Source organism: Paramisgurnus dabryanus, chromosome 23 (assembly GCF_030506205.2).
Source record: "Paramisgurnus dabryanus chromosome 23, PD_genome_1.1, whole genome shotgun sequence".
NCBI lineage: Eukaryota > Metazoa > Chordata > Actinopteri > Cypriniformes > Cobitidae > Paramisgurnus > Paramisgurnus dabryanus.
In genome coordinates this window covers 6,625,159-6,642,929 of record NC_133359.1, presented here as the reverse complement: position 1 = coordinate 6,642,929, position 17,771 = coordinate 6,625,159, and the positions used below count along the sequence as shown (strand labels likewise).

Sequence of the window (17,771 nt, the reverse complement as noted above, 5' to 3'; positions counted from 1 at the left end):
GCAGTTTCTTTCATTTTGAATGACCATCTTCTTTAAACGACGCGCATTCGCATTTTACAATGTAAAATTTTACTTAAAAAAGTTTATTTAAATGAGAAATTGATCCTATCCAGTTTGCGGTAGAGTACAAGTTTGCTAACTTTTTGTGAGCTAAACCCTATAATCTAATATATCATTTACTTTGGAGTTGGTTTGTTAACTTTTTTTACATACAATTAATAGAATTTTATCTGTTCGTGTTCTTTGGCGAAATAATTATGTTGTTATTTACTTTTCCTGATACATTTTAATGTGTTTGTCACAATGTTAAAACCTCTACAGTTCACCCACAAACCCACATAACGTCAGCCAGTTGCATTTAATTTAAATGTTCATGTGACCCACCCAAGTCAAGTCATACAATGTTTCTTTAAAGAGAAACAAATGTTTAATAATATAATTTTATCAGTACAAATAAATTTGGATATTTTTCTTCCACAAAGGTTTAGGGTCATGGGCTCTTGCAGATGTACCTGAGCTGGGAGATGTTTGTACAGAGGGAAGCTGTTATCCCGCAACAGGAGATCTTCTCATCGGAAGAGCTCACCAACTTTCTGCAACCTCAACATGTGGAATTCAGAAACCTGAACCGTTCTGTATTGTCAGTCATTTGCAGGTACTTTACAGCCTTCAATGTCAAATACATGTAGATATTAAGGTCGAAACATTGATTTGTTAGTTAACTTTTGAACTAAATAGTTTGGGGTTGGATAATAATGGGGGAATTTTGCAAGAAATTAGACCACCTGATGGTTTTTAAAGGTTAAAGAGATAAACCGTAATAGCTTATGGATGTTTTCTACAATATTTTATTTGACCTAGTAATAATATTATAATAGCACATGACATCTCAAAACGTTTTTCCCATTTGTGGGATTTCTCCTGGGCTTTTATCTTGAACTTCTTAGGAATGAGCTTTAATGTAACCACTTTATTTCATGTGGGTGTTTTTGTAACATGAAAACTATGTTTGCCTTTAGGCATCTTGTCTTTAGAGATTTGGTTCCGGCCCTGCGACCTTTAGATGTCTAGACTACATCCTTGTAGACAAAACGCTCTTAAATCTTGTATGTAGTATGGCTGGAAATATGCCATGAGGGCCCTTTGAATCTTTAAAAGATTGGCGTGCATGTTTGTATGGGCAAATTGATGCTATGGCTAAGTGATCACTCATGCCAGATTAAAACAGAGAGATAACTGATTCACAGTATTGACTGGCAAAAGACATCACATCTTTTTTATCAGTTTCTTTGATCAAGACTATCCGTGTGCCCTCATCACTTCAACAAATAATCATTTGAAACTTCAAAGATAAACGTTTGAGAAACCTTACAATATGCATACAGTCAATGCAATTGTTATGTCAAACGTTTGTTTTAATGTATGGGGCTGCACACGTTATATCGCTAATATCTAATTGCTAGGTTATATTAGGTTTTAGATTAAAAGAAAAATGTTACAGAAAAATGCCAAAAATGTACATCTGGTCAACACATCTGCTAACAGCTGCTTCATGTTAATCAGACCGGCATCTTATGGCATAAGCATGTGTCATTCATATAGCAAAATGTGTAATCGCAAGAATGCAGTTGACATTTTCGACTTTTCCCACCCTCCTCTACCTCAGGAGCAGAAGAAGTGCTTTGTGTGCGATTCCAGGGATTCCTACGATGAGAGCACAAATCTGTTTACCGGACACAGAATTGAAAATGTTGTGACCACGTTTGCCCTGAACCGCTTGAAGACTTGGTGGCAGTCGGAAAATGGTAAGTTTATTTTTGGCTTTAAACGAGATTAAGCTTTTCTCATCTTCCTCAAATGTAAATGTTTGTCCATAGTGCAGTCTAGTGATAGACCGATATGTGACTAAAAACAACCAACCTTTCCATGACAACATCGAAAGATGGTTCCATAGCACCCTCACCTGTTTTTACTATTTGTTAAATATAGTGTTTTTAAGTTCAATAAATGTTACTTTTTTAAAATTGAGACTTGTAACATTTGGCATAATCATTGTGTCATTTTTATGATGTAAATTGAGTGAGCAAAAGCAGTATCGGCTTCAAATATCGGCTCAAGAAAATCGGCAGCCTGTATCAGTCATCGGCTAAGGCTGATGAAACAAAAAAATCGGTATCGGCATCGGCACTGAAAAATCAATATCGGTCAACCCCTAGTGCAGTCACAAACGCAGAAAACCAAAACCACCTTTTGTAGTGTTCATGGGAAAATAGTAAGGCTGTAAAACAAGGTTTTATTAGAGGGGACTCTCACGCCGTAGTTTCTCTATAATCACTAATGGTTGGTCTTACATCGTCAAAGCAGTTGGCTAATTGCTAACCAGTTAAGATAATGGCCTGTCTTTAAGTGTGGAATGACAACTTTTTCCCTTGGGAAAGGGTTTTCTACCTTCCTTTATGGCTAAGACATGTCTGAAGCCCGGCATATACCGTATTTTCCAGACTATAAGTCGTTCCGGAGTATAAGTCGCATCAGTCAAAAATGCATTTTGAAGAGTAAAAACTTATATAAGTCGCACTGGACTATATGTTGTGTTTATTTAGAAAATGATTTTAAAAAATCCAAGCCCAAGAACAGACATTTAATTTGGAAAGGCAAGTTATTAAACTGTACAATGGCACACAGAACACTAGGCTGAATAGGTGTTCCTACATGTTAACGTAACATTACCATTTATTCACCGGACACAATAACATATCGAACATACATGGGAGGCTAAAATTAAATTAAAGGGATAGTTTGGCCAAAAATGATATTAAACCCATGATTTACTCACCCCCAAGCTGTCCGAGTTGCATATGTCCATCGTTTTTCAGACAAACACATTTTCGGATATTTTAGAAAATGTTTTAGATCTTTCAGTTGATTAAATGTAATGTTACGGGGTCCACCTATAGTCCACGACCTTCAAGTCCAAAAAAAGTGCGTCCATCATTCACAAATTAAATCCAAACGGCTCCAGAATGATAAACAAAGGTCTTCTGAGGGTAATCCGCGTGGTGTTGTTGTAGAAATATCCATATTTAAAACTTTATTAACGAAAATAAATACCTTCCGGTAGCGCCGCCATCTTAGTCGCGTACGCATTCAGGAGAGAGTATTAGCGTAGTGTACGCACTTTTCTTAGTGACGTATGACAAATTCGGAGGGCGGGGGCACAGAGCAGCAGCAGAGTAGCCTCCGTAGGCTGCGTAAGCTTTCATCCTTAATGCGGACGCGACTAAGATGGCGGCGTTACCGGAAGGTAGTTATTTTTGTTAATAAAGTTTTAAATATGGATACTTCTACAACAACACCGCATGGATTACCCTCAGAAGACCTTTGTTTATCATCCTGGAGCCATTTGGATTTAATTTGTGAAGGATGGACGCACTTTTTTTTGGACTTGAAGGTCGTGGACTATGGGTGGACCCCGTAACATTACATATAATCAACTGAAAGATCTAAAACATTTTATAAAATATCCGAAAATGTGTTTGTCTGAAAAACGATGGACATATGCAACTCGGACAGCTTGGGGGTGAGTAAATCATGGGTTAATATCATTTTTGGCCGAACTATCCCTTTAACACAACAAGCCAAATCAAGTTCAAAAAGGTCCCGAAGTCATTCCGCATTACACTGAATCCATAGAATAACATAAATAGAGGAGCAGCATAGTGCGGACTCTCGCGGCTGTAGACGCTAATGGTTTCTCTTGGTTCATATGAATTAATTTTGGCATATAAGTTGCACCTAGAAGTTGCAGGACCAGCCAAACTATGAAAAAAGTGCAACTTATAGTCCGTAAAATACAGTAGTCTGTTTTTAAGTATATCAGAACGTACGCACGCGGTCGAACGCACAGCCTTGCATAGTTTAAAGTATATTTATAAGTATAGTTTATTTGACAAAATAAAATGCATCTCCTGCACTACATACTACTATCTCCTGTAGGTACATGCGCGACCAACATGTACAATGTATGTGTGGTTTAAAAAATCTGGCCGTGTGTGCACAGTACACGCGCACTCTTCTAATGATGAAACTGCGTCACGCACACTGTTAGCGGACCCTTGCGTACACGTAAAAAAATAAAGTATACAACGTTCATCCTTAAGGCCCGGTTCACACCTCGTATTAAGATGTGTTTGGTCGATCGAATCACAAGTGGGCGACGCCAAATAAAGGTGTAATTGGGTTGTGAAACATTTTGAAATCGTCCACATTCAGAGGTAGTCGAAAATGTATTCGACCGGATTGCTTTTGTGGTGTAGACACGCTAGTACCGATCACAATGTTTTTACATCGGTCCTGACTTCTAGCGCAAACCCACAGTGTTTGGCGTGATCTTTAGGCTATCATTGATAAACCTAAAAAGGCAGCATTATTAATTTTTGTTTCACTTTGCGAGCGTGTGAAAATTGTACGAGCTTATTTCATCAATTGCTCTGAAATATCTGCTAAAGCCCTAACATATACATGTACAAAAAGTTGTGTTGCATGTTTACTCAAATGAACAAAATAAAGTCTGTTTAATATTAATTGACAAGGCCATTTCGATTAATTGGCCAATTATGTGAGGTTATAAGCTGAAATGGCTGGTTTACTAATATACTGTATATCTGTCTGTGAGTAATCTTCAAGAATGTAAAAACTGTATCGTATATGACATATGTTCCTCAAAAAACAGAGGAATGGGGAAATCCAAAGATTTACTGATTATGGCAACAGGGGAGCGTGAATGTACAGAGACAGGAAACGAGGGCCATGAACGCAACCGGAGAAGCCTGTGAATCTGTAGTTTAGAGAGAGATATGTGGTGTGGGAGATGCAGAAAAGCAATTACTCAGAAATACAGCAGACAACTGGACCAACAAATCTGGGAATACAGGGGGTGACGGTGAACGTCTGCTAACTGAAAGTAGGGCCCTATAAAATCCGTTTTATTTTTTCCCAAATTCCGTTTTATTTTTTCCCAAATTCCGTTTTCTCTGTTTTAATTTTTGCATATTCCGTTTTATCCGTTTTAATTTTTGGCAATTATATTTTTTTACCCTTTACTGTTATTTTAGTCATAAAAAGAGTGTGCCTTTAATGTTAATGATTAAAATGTAAATGATTTGGGGGAAAAGCTGGATAACAGGATTACTTAATGACTATAAAAGATGCATTTAGACACGCACATACACACGCGCGGGCGCACACACACAACTCAATTCAATGCATTGTTTAGTGTCTGCAACAACAAGGTGTCAAAGCAGTGGTGCCTTCAGAAGTGCCTTAAATACATCAATCCAGTGGAACGCGATCCATATTTTATACACAATCGCTTGAAATGCATATAACTTTACAAAGATACACAGGATAGTGATCTGACTTATGACAGCATGAACACGCAGCTCTTTGCACGTGCGAGCGAAAGAGAGACAGAGAGCGGCGCCATGATGCAGATGATTAAATTTTAAATGCGAGGGATAGTTAGTTTGCCTCAGCTCGCTTGAAATGCATAAAACTGAACAAATACATGAGGATTTGTGTTCGCACTTCGGACAGATGTGAGAGCGCGTGCACGAGGTGCAGTGAGACAGACGTGGATGAGAGAATGCATGTATCTTTGTGCTCACCGTGAACAGAGTGTTGACAAAACTTACAAAATAACAGTTCTCCGGTCACATAAAAGTCATGTGAGACCTGCTCGGAACTAAGTGCTTAGCGTCGAATTTCTTTATTTTTTCGCTGACGAAAGCAGAGTCGTGGAGAGCCGCTTCGCCATGGTTTCAGTGTTTTGGAGGGGGTCTGAAAACACGGGAGGGGGCGTGTCGCCCAGATTTACTTCCCCTGGTCTGCATTTCCCACAGACATACGTTCGTCTCCCACACAAAAACATAATTTTATTCAAAATATGTAAAATTCCGCGAAATTCCGCGTTAATACTAGATTCCGTGTTAATTAGCCAATTCCGCGATTCCGTCCGCGATTCCGTGATCGCGGAAATTATAGGGCCCTATGAAAGAGATGCTCTGTTTATTCTCACTTTTGAAGTACTGTATATGGACCCTGAAAGCAGATGTTCAGTGTAACTGTATAGCATATATAGTCCGCAGTACAACTATAGCGTGTAATGTACAAGTTACAGATGTTCCTGTGAAAATGGTTTCGTTTGTGCCAAAAGTCTGTAGATTTTCACATACTAGAATTCTCATAGGACAGATTTGCAAATAATTGTAAATTATGTTTATCTGAATTATTGTCCTGGACAATTTGATTTAATGGGTACTAAGTGCTGACTCTTGCCAAAGTCCCCAACTTTCAGATGTTTCTTTTCAGTCACATATGTTTGCTTTAGTTTCAAAAGAGATCTTCAGTGTCAGTAAGTCTACAATTAAAAGTTAAAATTTTTCTTATAAACTTATAAATCAGGCGGAAATTTCTGAGCTATGCTATCTGCAAATTTTGTATCTTACTGGACATTATGGCTGATCGGTATTGAAGCAAATGCGATTTGCGTTAACGTATATAGGGTATGCTATACAATAATGCTTTAGGTTTGTAAAATCAATTAAAAAATTTCTTTGAACATTCTCGTGCCAGTCAATTTGCTAAAATTGTGACTATATAAAACCTTTTGAAGAATTACATTTTTTTTTGTTATTGCAAACTATTGCACTATATGCATATTTGCACACCTATGATATTTTAATAATTTCAATATATTATGCAGCCCTACTATACATAAACAATTGTCTTAATTTGTGTCTGTTCATATCCATAGAGTTTTAAGTTAAAAACTTCTTAGACAGCATCGGTGCTTAAAGGGATAGTTCACCGAAAACTAAACATTTTGTCATAATTTTTTCACCCTCAAGTTGTTCCAAACCTGTATAAATTTCTTTGTTCTGCTGAACACGAATGAAGATGAATGTTGAAAAATGTTAAAAACCAAACAGATCTGTGACTTTCATAGTATTCTTTTTTCCTTCTATGAAAGTGAATGGTGCCCTAGATCTGCTTGGTTACAAACATTCTTCAAAATATGAAGAGTTTCGTTGCAAAACGAGATAAGTTGGTTTGTTTTGATTTAAACCTCCATAACTTAAAAAAATACAGCTAAGTAGCACCATAAAACAAAATAATAACATAATAACATAAAAATAAACATGTTTTGACAAAAATGTTGAAAACGGAGTTATCTCGTTTTGCAACGAAACTCTTCATATCTTTTTTTGTATTCAGCATAAGAAATAAATTAATGTTTATAACCAAACAGATCTGGGGCCCCATTGACTTAGTATTATATTATAACCATAGTATTATTTTTTCTTTCTATAAAAAAGAATGATGCCCTAGATCTGCTTGGTTACAAACATTCTTCAAAATATCTTTCTTTGTATTCAGCTGAACAAATAAATTAATGTTTATAACCAAACAAATCTATGGCACCATTGACTTCCATAGTATTATTATTTTTTTTCTATAAAATAGAATGGTGCCCTAAATCTGCTTGGTTACAAACATTCTTCAAAATATCTTTCTTTGTATTCAGCAGAACAAAGAAATTAATTTTAATACTAAACAGATCTGGGGCACCATTGACTTCCATAGTATTTTTTTTCTTTCTATATAAAGAATGGTGCCCCTAAAATTGCTTGGTTACAAACACTCTATAAAATATCTTTCTTTGTATTCAGCAGAACAAATAAATTAATGTTAATACATAACAGATCTGGAGCACCATTGACTTCCATAGTATTAGTTTTTCTTTCTATAAAAAAGAATGGTGCCCTAAAATTGCTTGGTTACAAACACTCTATAAAATATCTGTCTTTGTATTCAGCAGAACAAAGAAATTAATGTTAATACCAAACAAATCTGGGGCACCATTGACTTCAATAGTATTATTTTTTTCTTTCTATATAAAAGAATGGTACCCTAGATCTGCTTGGTTACAAACATTCTTCAAAATATCTTTCTTTGTATTCAGCAGAACAAAAAAAATTAATGTTAATAACCAAACAGATCTGGGGCACCGGTGACTTCCATAGTATTATTTTTTTCTTTCTATAAAAAAAGAATGGTGCCCTAAAATTGCTTGGTTACAAACCCTCTATAAAATATCTTTCTTTGTATTCAGCAGAACAAAGAAATTAATGTTAATAACCAAACAGATCTGGGGCACCATTGACTTCCATAGTATTATTTTTTTTCTTTCTATAAATAGAATGATGCCCTAGATCTGCTTGGTTACAAACATTCTTCAAAATATCTTTCTTTGTATTCAGCAGAACAAAGAAATTAATGTTTATACCAAACAGATCTGGGGCACCATTGACTTCCATAGTATTATTTTTTTCTTTCTATAAAAAAGAATGGTGCCCTAAAATTGCTTGGTTACAAACACTCTATAAAATATCTTTCTTTGTATTCATCAGAACAAAGAAAGTAATTTTAATAACCATACAGATCTGGGGCACCATTGACTTCCATAGTATTATTTTTTTCTTTCTATAAAAAGAATGATGCCCTAGATCTGCTTGGTTACAAACATTCTTCAAAATATCTTTCTTTGTATTCAGCAGAACAAAGAAATGTATACAGGTTTGGATCAACTACAGCGTATAAACATTCAGGGACAGTATTTTCAGTTTTGGGTGAACAATCTCTTTAAATTAAACTAACTGGGAATTCAGATATTCTAAGATAAGAATAGCACAACCTCTGAGCAATAAGATTTGGGTTTATACAGGTTCAAGACAGAATAGTTATTTAACACACATAAACACAAAATAGTCCTTCAGAAATGTAACACATGCAAAATAAAACATCCCTAGGTCGATGCCAAAAGGCATATCTAGAAGAACATTTTGGTAGTTAGTGTTGACGGAGAGTTCTGGGTGTTCTGATAAGAAAAATGAAAGCATTCATTACATTCAATGGAATCAATGTAATAAACCAAATCTCTCTCTCTCAGGTTTGGAGAACGTCACAATCCAGTTGAACCTTGAGGCCGAGTTCCACTTCACTCACCTCATCATGACCTTTAAGGTAAGTGTTGATGGGACACAGTCCTAAGTGCTGTTGTGGTTATAGGGAAGGTGTCGCCTCGGCCTGAGGTGAGATTTGAGGTGGTTAAGAGAGAATGTGTGCAGGGAGGGGATTTACTGGGGGTGGGGAGGTGAATTGCTGTTTAATGTGTGGGAGGTCTGGGATAAACCCAGCTGTGCAGTCGACTGAAACACCCGGAATGCTGCGGATAAAGATTAAATTTCAAGATCTCACTCACTGCAGCAGTACAGTTACTGTACAATAAATCAGAAAGCACGAATGCACAGCGTGAGTAGATGGATGAAATTGAACATTTGTTTAAATGTAGTACAAGAACAAGACTTTTCAAACTTTTTTATGTTTCTCATAACTTAAGCTCTTCCTAAAGCTGCAATGTGTAACATTTTATGGTTTAAAATAAACAAAAATTTTAGTGTTCAAAACTGTCTCCTTAAGCCGTAAAGTCTTTTGTAGGTTGGCGCACAGTCGAACGCACATGTACACATACGTTTGACGCATACATTCTCCTGTACACGCATGCGTGACCTACGTGTCCAAAGTAAGCGCATACTGCATGTGCTTACAGGAGAATGTATGCAGACCCTCTCGTAAAAAACAGGACTAAAGTTGTATTTTAATCTTACCACACTGCAAACAATTATTTTCAAGAAACAAAAAATTCTTGAACTTTTTTTTATACACTAGATTCAAGAAAATTTTTTTTTTGATATTTTTGGTCTAAAAACTAGACTTATTTTCTTGGGTAGTTTAGCTCATAAAGACAAAAAGTATCTTAAATTAAGATTTTTTTTTATTTTTACTGAAAACAAGACAAAATACTAAGACATTTTTTTCTTGAAAATAATTTTATGCAGTGTGATTCACAAAAAAAGCTTATACACTGCATAAAATGATTTCCAAGAACTTAGTATTTTTGTCTTGTTATCAGTAAAAAATATCCAAAAAATCTTAAATTAAGATGCTTTTTCTTGATGAGCAAAATGACCCAAGAAAAAAGTCTAGTTTTTAGACCAAAAATATCAAATTTAAGTGATTGATACCTGTGCATAAAACCAGCAAAAAAATCTGCCAATGGGGTAATTATTTTAAACAAAAATTTTCAAGATTTTTTGCTTACCCCATTGCCAGATTTTTTTGCTTGTTTTATGCACAAAATCACTTAAATTTAATACATTTTGTCTAAAAACTAGACTTTTTTTCTTGTGTCGTTTTGCTCATCAAGAAAAAGCTTCTTAATCTAAGAATTTTTAGAAATTTGTACTTTGTAATACACCGCAAAAAATAACTTTCTAACTTAGTATTTTTGTCTTGTTTTCAGTAGAAATATCTAAAACTTCTTAAATCAAGATGTATTTTCTTGATGAGCAAAATGACATAAGAAAATAAGTCTAGTTTTTAGACAAAAAAAGTGAATTTGTGCTTAAAACAAGCCAAAATATCTTGAAATAAGATTAATTTTTTTCTTAAACACTTAATTCAAGCAAAAAGTTCTCACCCCATGGGCAGATTTTTTTGCTTGTTTTAAGCACAAATTCACATAAATTGTATATTTTTTGTCTAAAAACGTGAATAATTTTTTTTAGGTCATTTTGCTTTTTAAAAAAATACATCTTGATTTAAGAATTTTAATTTTTAAGATATTTCTACTGAAAACAAGACTAAGTAAGAAAGTCATTTTGTTTTGTAGTGTAATGATTTATAATTTGAGTTGTAAGGTACGATTTAGCAGAAACGAAATATGAGTACGTAAATGGCGCATTTCCATTGCATAGTACCCCACGGTTTAGTTTAGTTTGGGTCGGGTCAGCTTACTTTTGGGAGCTTTTCCATTGGGTGCAGTACGTAGTACCCGATACTTTTTTCGTACCACCTCGGTTGGGGTTCCAAGCGACCCGAGCTGATACCAAACGTGACGCGAAAACACTGCAGATCACTGATTGGTCTGAGAGAATCGTCACGTCATCGCTATAATGTAAAAATTAGCTTTAGCTACTGCTAGCTTGCGCTGTCTCAAGCAAAAATGTTTTCATCTGTGTTCTGCTATAAGTTTCCAATCATCCTTTTAGGGATGAAAAACATCCGCAGGTTGAGAATCCGGGACACCATAACAGTTTTTTCCAGACTTGCAGTTTGTGGCGGCACATTCGCGATGAGCACGTCCGCATTATTATGCTTAAATGCAACTTGAATGAGGCTCAGCGGAGCGCCATCGACTGACGCCACGGGTCGGGTGTTTGAACAGAAACTGTCATGTAAGACAGAGGTAGTTATAAACGCCTTGTGCAAACATCTATTTGTGGTGGCCAATTTAAATTTTGTGGCAGACTAAATAAATAAATGTATGGGAATGTACAACAACGCTCTCACGTGTATGATGTCACAGCAGTAGGCAGCGTAAATATAACGACACGCCTATAATCCCCCACTCCGAAGTGATACTAAACTTGATGGAAAAGCTAACCACGCCAAAGTGAGGTGAGCTGACCCGACCCAAACTAAACTAAACCGTGGGGTACTATGCAATGGAAAAGCGCCAAAAGTAACCTCAATTTTGGCAAAAGGTGAGGCAAAAGCTATGGATTGCAACTGGGTTAAATTTGATCTAAACATAGGGTTAAATTATGTTAACCCAATGTTATGGGTAGGGTAAAAGCCATTTAGGCTTTGAAATAAATTTGTTGCTAACATAAATTTTTATTCACTAGACTTTCCGGCCGGCTGCCATGGTGATTGAGCGTTCGTCCGATTTTGGGAATACGTGGCAGGTGTACCGTTACTTTGCCTATGACTGTGAGTCCAGCTTCCCCTCCATCTCACAAGGACCCATGAAGAAAGTGGACGACGTTATTTGCGATACGCGCTACTCTGACATTGAACCTTCAACTGAGGGCGAGGTAAGCACCAGAAAAATTTACCAAGTGTATCTTTCAGTTTATAACGTACCGTATGATACATTTCTAAACCACTTGAACTTCCATTGACCAGTGTTCCTTTGGTTTTAAAGGTCATCTTCAGGGTGTTGGATCCAGTTTTCAGGATTGATGATCCATACAGCCCCAGAATCCAAAGTACGCATAAAGAAAACTTGTCCTTGATTATGATATTAAGTGGTTTCCTAATAATCCAATTTCCATAATTAATGTTTCCCTATTATAGACATGTTAAAGATTACCAATCTGAGAGTGAAGTTCACCAGGCTGCACACACTGGGCGACAACCTTCTGGACTCGCGCATAGAGATCAAAGAGAAGTACTACTACGCAATTTACGACATGGTGGTGAGGGGAAACTGTTTTTGCTACGGTCACGCGTCTGAGTGCGCCCCCGTTGATGGAGCCGGAGAGATCGTGGAAGGCATGGTGAGTCTCATTCTCGTCTTTTTGATAAAAAATTTTGTATTATAAGCAAATAGCGTAACTAACTACTTCGCTCCAGATGTGTACGCGTCACTGATATAAACACAAGTTTTGTCTTAGCTTGCTTAAAGTTCTAAAAAGAATTGTGTACAATCATTATGTGTACAATCTAAGATGTATATGCAGGAGTGTTGAGTTAGCCACGCCCACTTATCAGGGTTCCCACAGATCCTTGAAAGTTTGTGAATCTGGGAGAAATAATTCAAGGCCCTGGGAAGTTTTTGAAAATATACATACACAGATGCAGCTCATTGAAAGTGCTTGAATCTATTTTATGCAAGAAGTTATCTGGAAAAAAAATCCATATATTATATCCATATAGTGTAGGATAATATTATAAAATTCCTAGCCTTTTAAGCACACGTGCTAAACTGTTCGCTTTAAATGCTTATATCTTCTGTATGCGAATGTTGATTCATACCAAAAATTATTTTTTGCATAGTTGTGTTTGACACATGAAAACGTCTCAGGTTACGAATGTAACTGTTGTTCCCTGAGAAGGGAACGAGACGCTGCGTCTCCCTTGCCATACTTCCTGCGTCCCTGTAATGCCGTCTTTGGCAATATTTCAGATACCGATATACTTCCTGGCTCCCGCGTCACCCTGTCTTTGTCGTTAAGCCTCACCATTGGTTGAATTTGTTATACACATTCAGATGCACTTACCCCTGGAGGCGTCCCCAAAGTGTCACCACAGTGACGCAGCACGAGTTCCCTCAAAAGGGAACTGTAACAATGTATCTTAAAAGGTAACACAATGTAACTTTGCTCTCACTCGAAATGTGTCCTCACATTTAGTCCTTGAATTTGAGGTTATTGGACCTGGAAAGTCATTGAAAGGTTTTAAGTTAACTAAGGTGTGGGCCCCCTGACTTATTTACATTCCGCTGAAAACATGGAAAAGAAAAATCTGTTACGTCTGACATTTTATTTTGCATATCCTTTGGTGTAACATGTTTCTAAAATTAACAAAACACTTAGTTTTATGCTATTTTCATTTATATAAGGTTATATGCCACAGTTAAATGCCTTTTTATTTAGTTTTTTGTGCCTTCTTGACCCTCTCAATTGCAAGAAAACATCTCACACACATTTGTCTTGAAAAATTGTTTGAAGTCGCATCACAGTGTACTGCTAACTGAGTCTGGATCTGTTTCACATTAGCATGAAAGAATGTGGACCACTTCATGGTTTCCTTTTGAATAGTTTACAGTGTAAATTTGCATGCGGTAAAGGAAATGCACACAAAGACTTGATTATTGTGTGTTTCGTTCAAGCATAACCATTATCATAAATGCTTTTGTTGGGTTTTTTGTTCTTAACAGGTATGCGTTTGCTTTTTATGTAAATAAAGTGTGCGTTTTATAACATAAAACTGGACACCAAAGGAATGGGATTCCTGTTTAGACTGTTCTTCCTCTGAAAGAGATGTGTCTGGGTCTTTACACAAGACATCTAGATGGCAATCCTAGATCAGCTTTAGGAAGTGTGGAGTTTTGTGCTAACTTATCCAGCATCTGTGTGTGTACAAAGACTGGAGATTGTTTAATGTAGACCAGATGCATTCACAGTATAAACACTTCCTCTTGCCATCTGGTTTGGAGGCCGGATGGGTCGATGGTTGTGAGGAGGCTAAAAGGCAACTTTTCGTAAATCTTCCCGTGGTCAGTTCTATTAATCAAATTTTCGTTTATTTTTTTTTAGTTTTGATGACCGTAAGCATCTCCTGTTTATACGTGTTGGTATAAACACCCTATTCCAAATACTTCCCAGAATCATATCACCGTCTGGGTTGACTATAGACCCAATATAGTCCGGCTATGAGGAACCCACCTTTAGCCAAAATAAACTTGAAATGGGTTACATGTTGTTTTTGCCAAAATAACTTAAGAGATGTATGATATTTCATCATGTAAGCCAGTGGTTCTCAAACTTTTTCTGCGTGCGGGCCCCCTTGTGTACGGTGCATTCCTTCGCGGCCCCCTGAAAGAAAATTTAGGACAAAACAGTTATAAAATGTAACGTTTTAATTAAACAAAACATAATAAATTATAGCTATTAAAGCTGTTGGATAGTTGGCTTAAAATGTCATAAAACTGGGGCCCCCCTGGCATCATCTCGCGGCCCCAAGGTGTTTGGTTTCATTTATTTCTTAATTTTTGGGCTATGGTTAGATATCTATTAACTTTTCAGACAGACCAAATTTTGCCTTGTTTCAGCCTAGACGCCTTGGCTGTGTTTGCTGGGTTCATTTTTATTTTTCGCATTGGGAATCAAACACACGACCTTGGTATTGCTAGTGCCACGCTTTACCATCTGACCCACATGAACAATAAACATGGGTTGATTATTTTTTGAAACGTCTCTTAGTTATTATCATTGTTATGTCTCTTTCTGTAGGTCCATGGCCATTGTATGTGTAATCATAACACAATGGGTCTAAACTGTGAGCGCTGTCAGGACTTTTATCATGATCTGCCCTGGAGGCCAGCAGAGGGACGCAACACCAACGCCTGTCAAAGTACGAAAATATCTGACATTATGAATGATCTGTTGACAAATTTTTATTGCAGTATAGTTTGAATCATATTCAAAGCCTTTTCTTTTTATACAAAACTAAATCTGGAACCTGTTTGCTTCATAAAGTTTTAAGTTCTGCTGACCATTTTTTTTTTTTTAGTTCAAGGACAACATTTTTACATGGCCCCACCACTGACTTTATTTCCGAGGCATTCTCACGGATTGGTTACTCAACTGTTTTGTCCTATTTTCTTACCATTGTCGCTTTGGTTTATGGTTAGATTTACATAAAATGACATTCTTACCCAAACCCAATTCTAACCCCAATGCCAGGCGATAATTGTTTAAAGTTTAGAAAATATAAAAGAATAAATCAGAAAAAATAGTATAAACCTATACTTAAAGTGACATACTAACGCAAACACCAAATCTTACCTTAAATCGAAGCGACACTGGTTTGAAAATAGAAAAAAAACAGTTGAGTATCCCACTGAACTTTGTAAAACCATGTTGTCAGGGGGAAATTTCCATCTATTTATAAACATAGACAAAAATGCAGGCTAGCTGCCAGATATGCTAGTTACACATCGTCAGGTACAGAAAATGTAAATGCAATGTGAAAAAAGTGATTAAATATCTGACATTAATTACCATTTTTGGTTTATCGATATACCACAAAACCCTAGTTTTTCAGCAATGTTGATTATAATTGTTGTACCGCAGAGACCAACAATTTGTAAAAAATAAATAAAAAATTTTAAATAATAAATGACACTTTAATTCTTCTCCATGAAGGACTGTAGCCTATAAAGAAAATTTTTTAATGTTACTTTTTGCTCCATTTTTCATTGTTATTATAACACAATTGTTCCTGCATTGTTTTTTGTAAAAATTATCACAAATATGTATCGCTTTGTTCTCAATCCTTCATTTACAGGGTGCAACTGTAATCTCCACTCGGACTCCTGTCATTTCGACATGGCCGCGTATCAGGCATCGGGCAACATTAGCGGCGGTGTGTGTGATGACTGCCAGCACAACACCACGGGCAACAAGTGCGAGCAGTGCAGGCCTTTTTTCTACCAGCATCCGGAGAGGGGCATCCGCGATCCCAACATCTGCGAGCGTACGTGTCCCCTCTCATTTTCCTGCCTTTCATTTCCTCTGGGATTCCTTTAGACGTCCGCTTCTCCTCTACCTGTCTGGTCTAGTTTGTGATGCAAAGCTCCTACAGCTGTTTCTTTGTTCATCCTGTGGAGATTCGTGTGTGTTTGTGGTTGGGGGTGGGTGGTAAAACACCTGGGCTTTGAAGTGGTTGTTACCACACGGCTAAGCTCCGCCCTTTCAGCAAGCACACGCGTATAAGATTTCGCACTCGCCTTTTGTGGTGGTGGCTGTGGTTTTTGACTCTTAAGCTCTTTGACTGCAAAGTAGAAATGCGGTTTGTGAAACATCACAGTTTTTCAATATTTTACTATGTTCTTACCTCAACTTAGATGAATGAATACATACATATCATTTTTCAATGCGTGCACTTTTAATCTTTGTACAGCGCTTAATGTGTTAGCATTTAGCCCTGCCCCATTCATTCCTATGAATTCCTAACTTTCTTTCATTGTCTTTAAACACGCTGCTTGTATTTGTCTTTAAAGCCTGTAACTGTGATCCCATTGGCTCTCTCAATGGAGGAATCTGCGACGGGCTAACAGACGTGTCTCTCGGGCTGATCTCGGGTCAGTGTCGCTGTAAGCCCAATGTGGAGGGAGAACGCTGTGACCAGTGCAAACAGGGCCATTACGGACTCAGCGAAGATCCTTTGGGATGCCAGCGTAAGCGTAGATTGTTTTAAGCACCAAAAATGAACATCAAATTAGTTTTAAGTGTAAAATAGTTTGAGTAAATTTGTATTCTTGTTTTCCCAGCATGCACTTGCAACTCTTTGGGGACGTTACCCGGCGGCAGTCCATGCGATACCGAATCAGGAAACTGCTACTGCAAACGTTTGGTTACCGGACGGAATTGCGATCAGTGCCTGGTGTGTGATTAACTTCAATTAACTCATATTTCATTACAAAAGACGGTAACACTTTACTTGAAGGGGTGTTCATAAGACTGACATGACACCTTTATAATCATGACATGACAAGTGTCATGATCATGAAGGAGATTTTATACACTGTCATTAAGTGTCATTTGTTCAATTGTGTCATTTTTAATGCAAAGATGACATTGTTTGAAATGACTTTGTTATGACAACTTGAAATAAACCAATACATCATAACTTGTCATGACAACTTTACATAACCAAGACAACATAACTGACCGCTTTTTACCAGTGATACAAATTGAATTTGTCATTAAAATGTCATTAAGTGTTAATACTCTGTCATATAGTTTTATAACAGCATTATAAATATTTTTCTTGACCTCAACTACAGTGGTACAAATATAATTTGTCACCAAAATGTCATTAAGTGTTAATACTCTGTCAAATAGTTTTATAACAACGTCATAAATATTGTTCAGTTTATGTTTTATTTTTTAAGTTTCTTCCATGTGTTAACAAATTATCAATAATAATAATCAAAATGGATGAAATTATATTTTGTTGCATTTGAAGACCAAATCACCTAAAATTAAATGAAAACAGTACAACAATGGGTTAAGCCATGCAAACAAATTTTAAACAATGTCATCTTTGCAATATTAATGACATAATTCAACAAATGA

General features: G+C 36.6%; 1 protein-coding gene across 1 annotated transcript in view; it reads left to right on the top strand.

The window, feature by feature from the left end:
* The window catches only part of lamb1a (laminin, beta 1a), a 43,798-nt gene that overhangs the window by 177 nt on the left and 25,850 nt on the right, over positions 1 to 17,771 (top strand). Inside the window, exons 2-11 of the mRNA XM_065292159.1 lie at positions 483 to 655; positions 1,667 to 1,805; positions 9,011 to 9,084; positions 11,811 to 11,999; positions 12,110 to 12,173; positions 12,262 to 12,464; positions 14,922 to 15,042; positions 15,979 to 16,167; positions 16,694 to 16,870; positions 16,964 to 17,076. Of these exons, the coding sequence (XP_065148231.1) occupies positions 483 to 655; positions 1,667 to 1,805; positions 9,011 to 9,084; positions 11,811 to 11,999; positions 12,110 to 12,173; positions 12,262 to 12,464; positions 14,922 to 15,042; positions 15,979 to 16,167; positions 16,694 to 16,870; positions 16,964 to 17,076 (1,442 nt within the window). The remainder of the gene's footprint in view (positions 1 to 482; positions 656 to 1,666; positions 1,806 to 9,010; positions 9,085 to 11,810; positions 12,000 to 12,109; positions 12,174 to 12,261; positions 12,465 to 14,921; positions 15,043 to 15,978; positions 16,168 to 16,693; positions 16,871 to 16,963; positions 17,077 to 17,771) is intronic.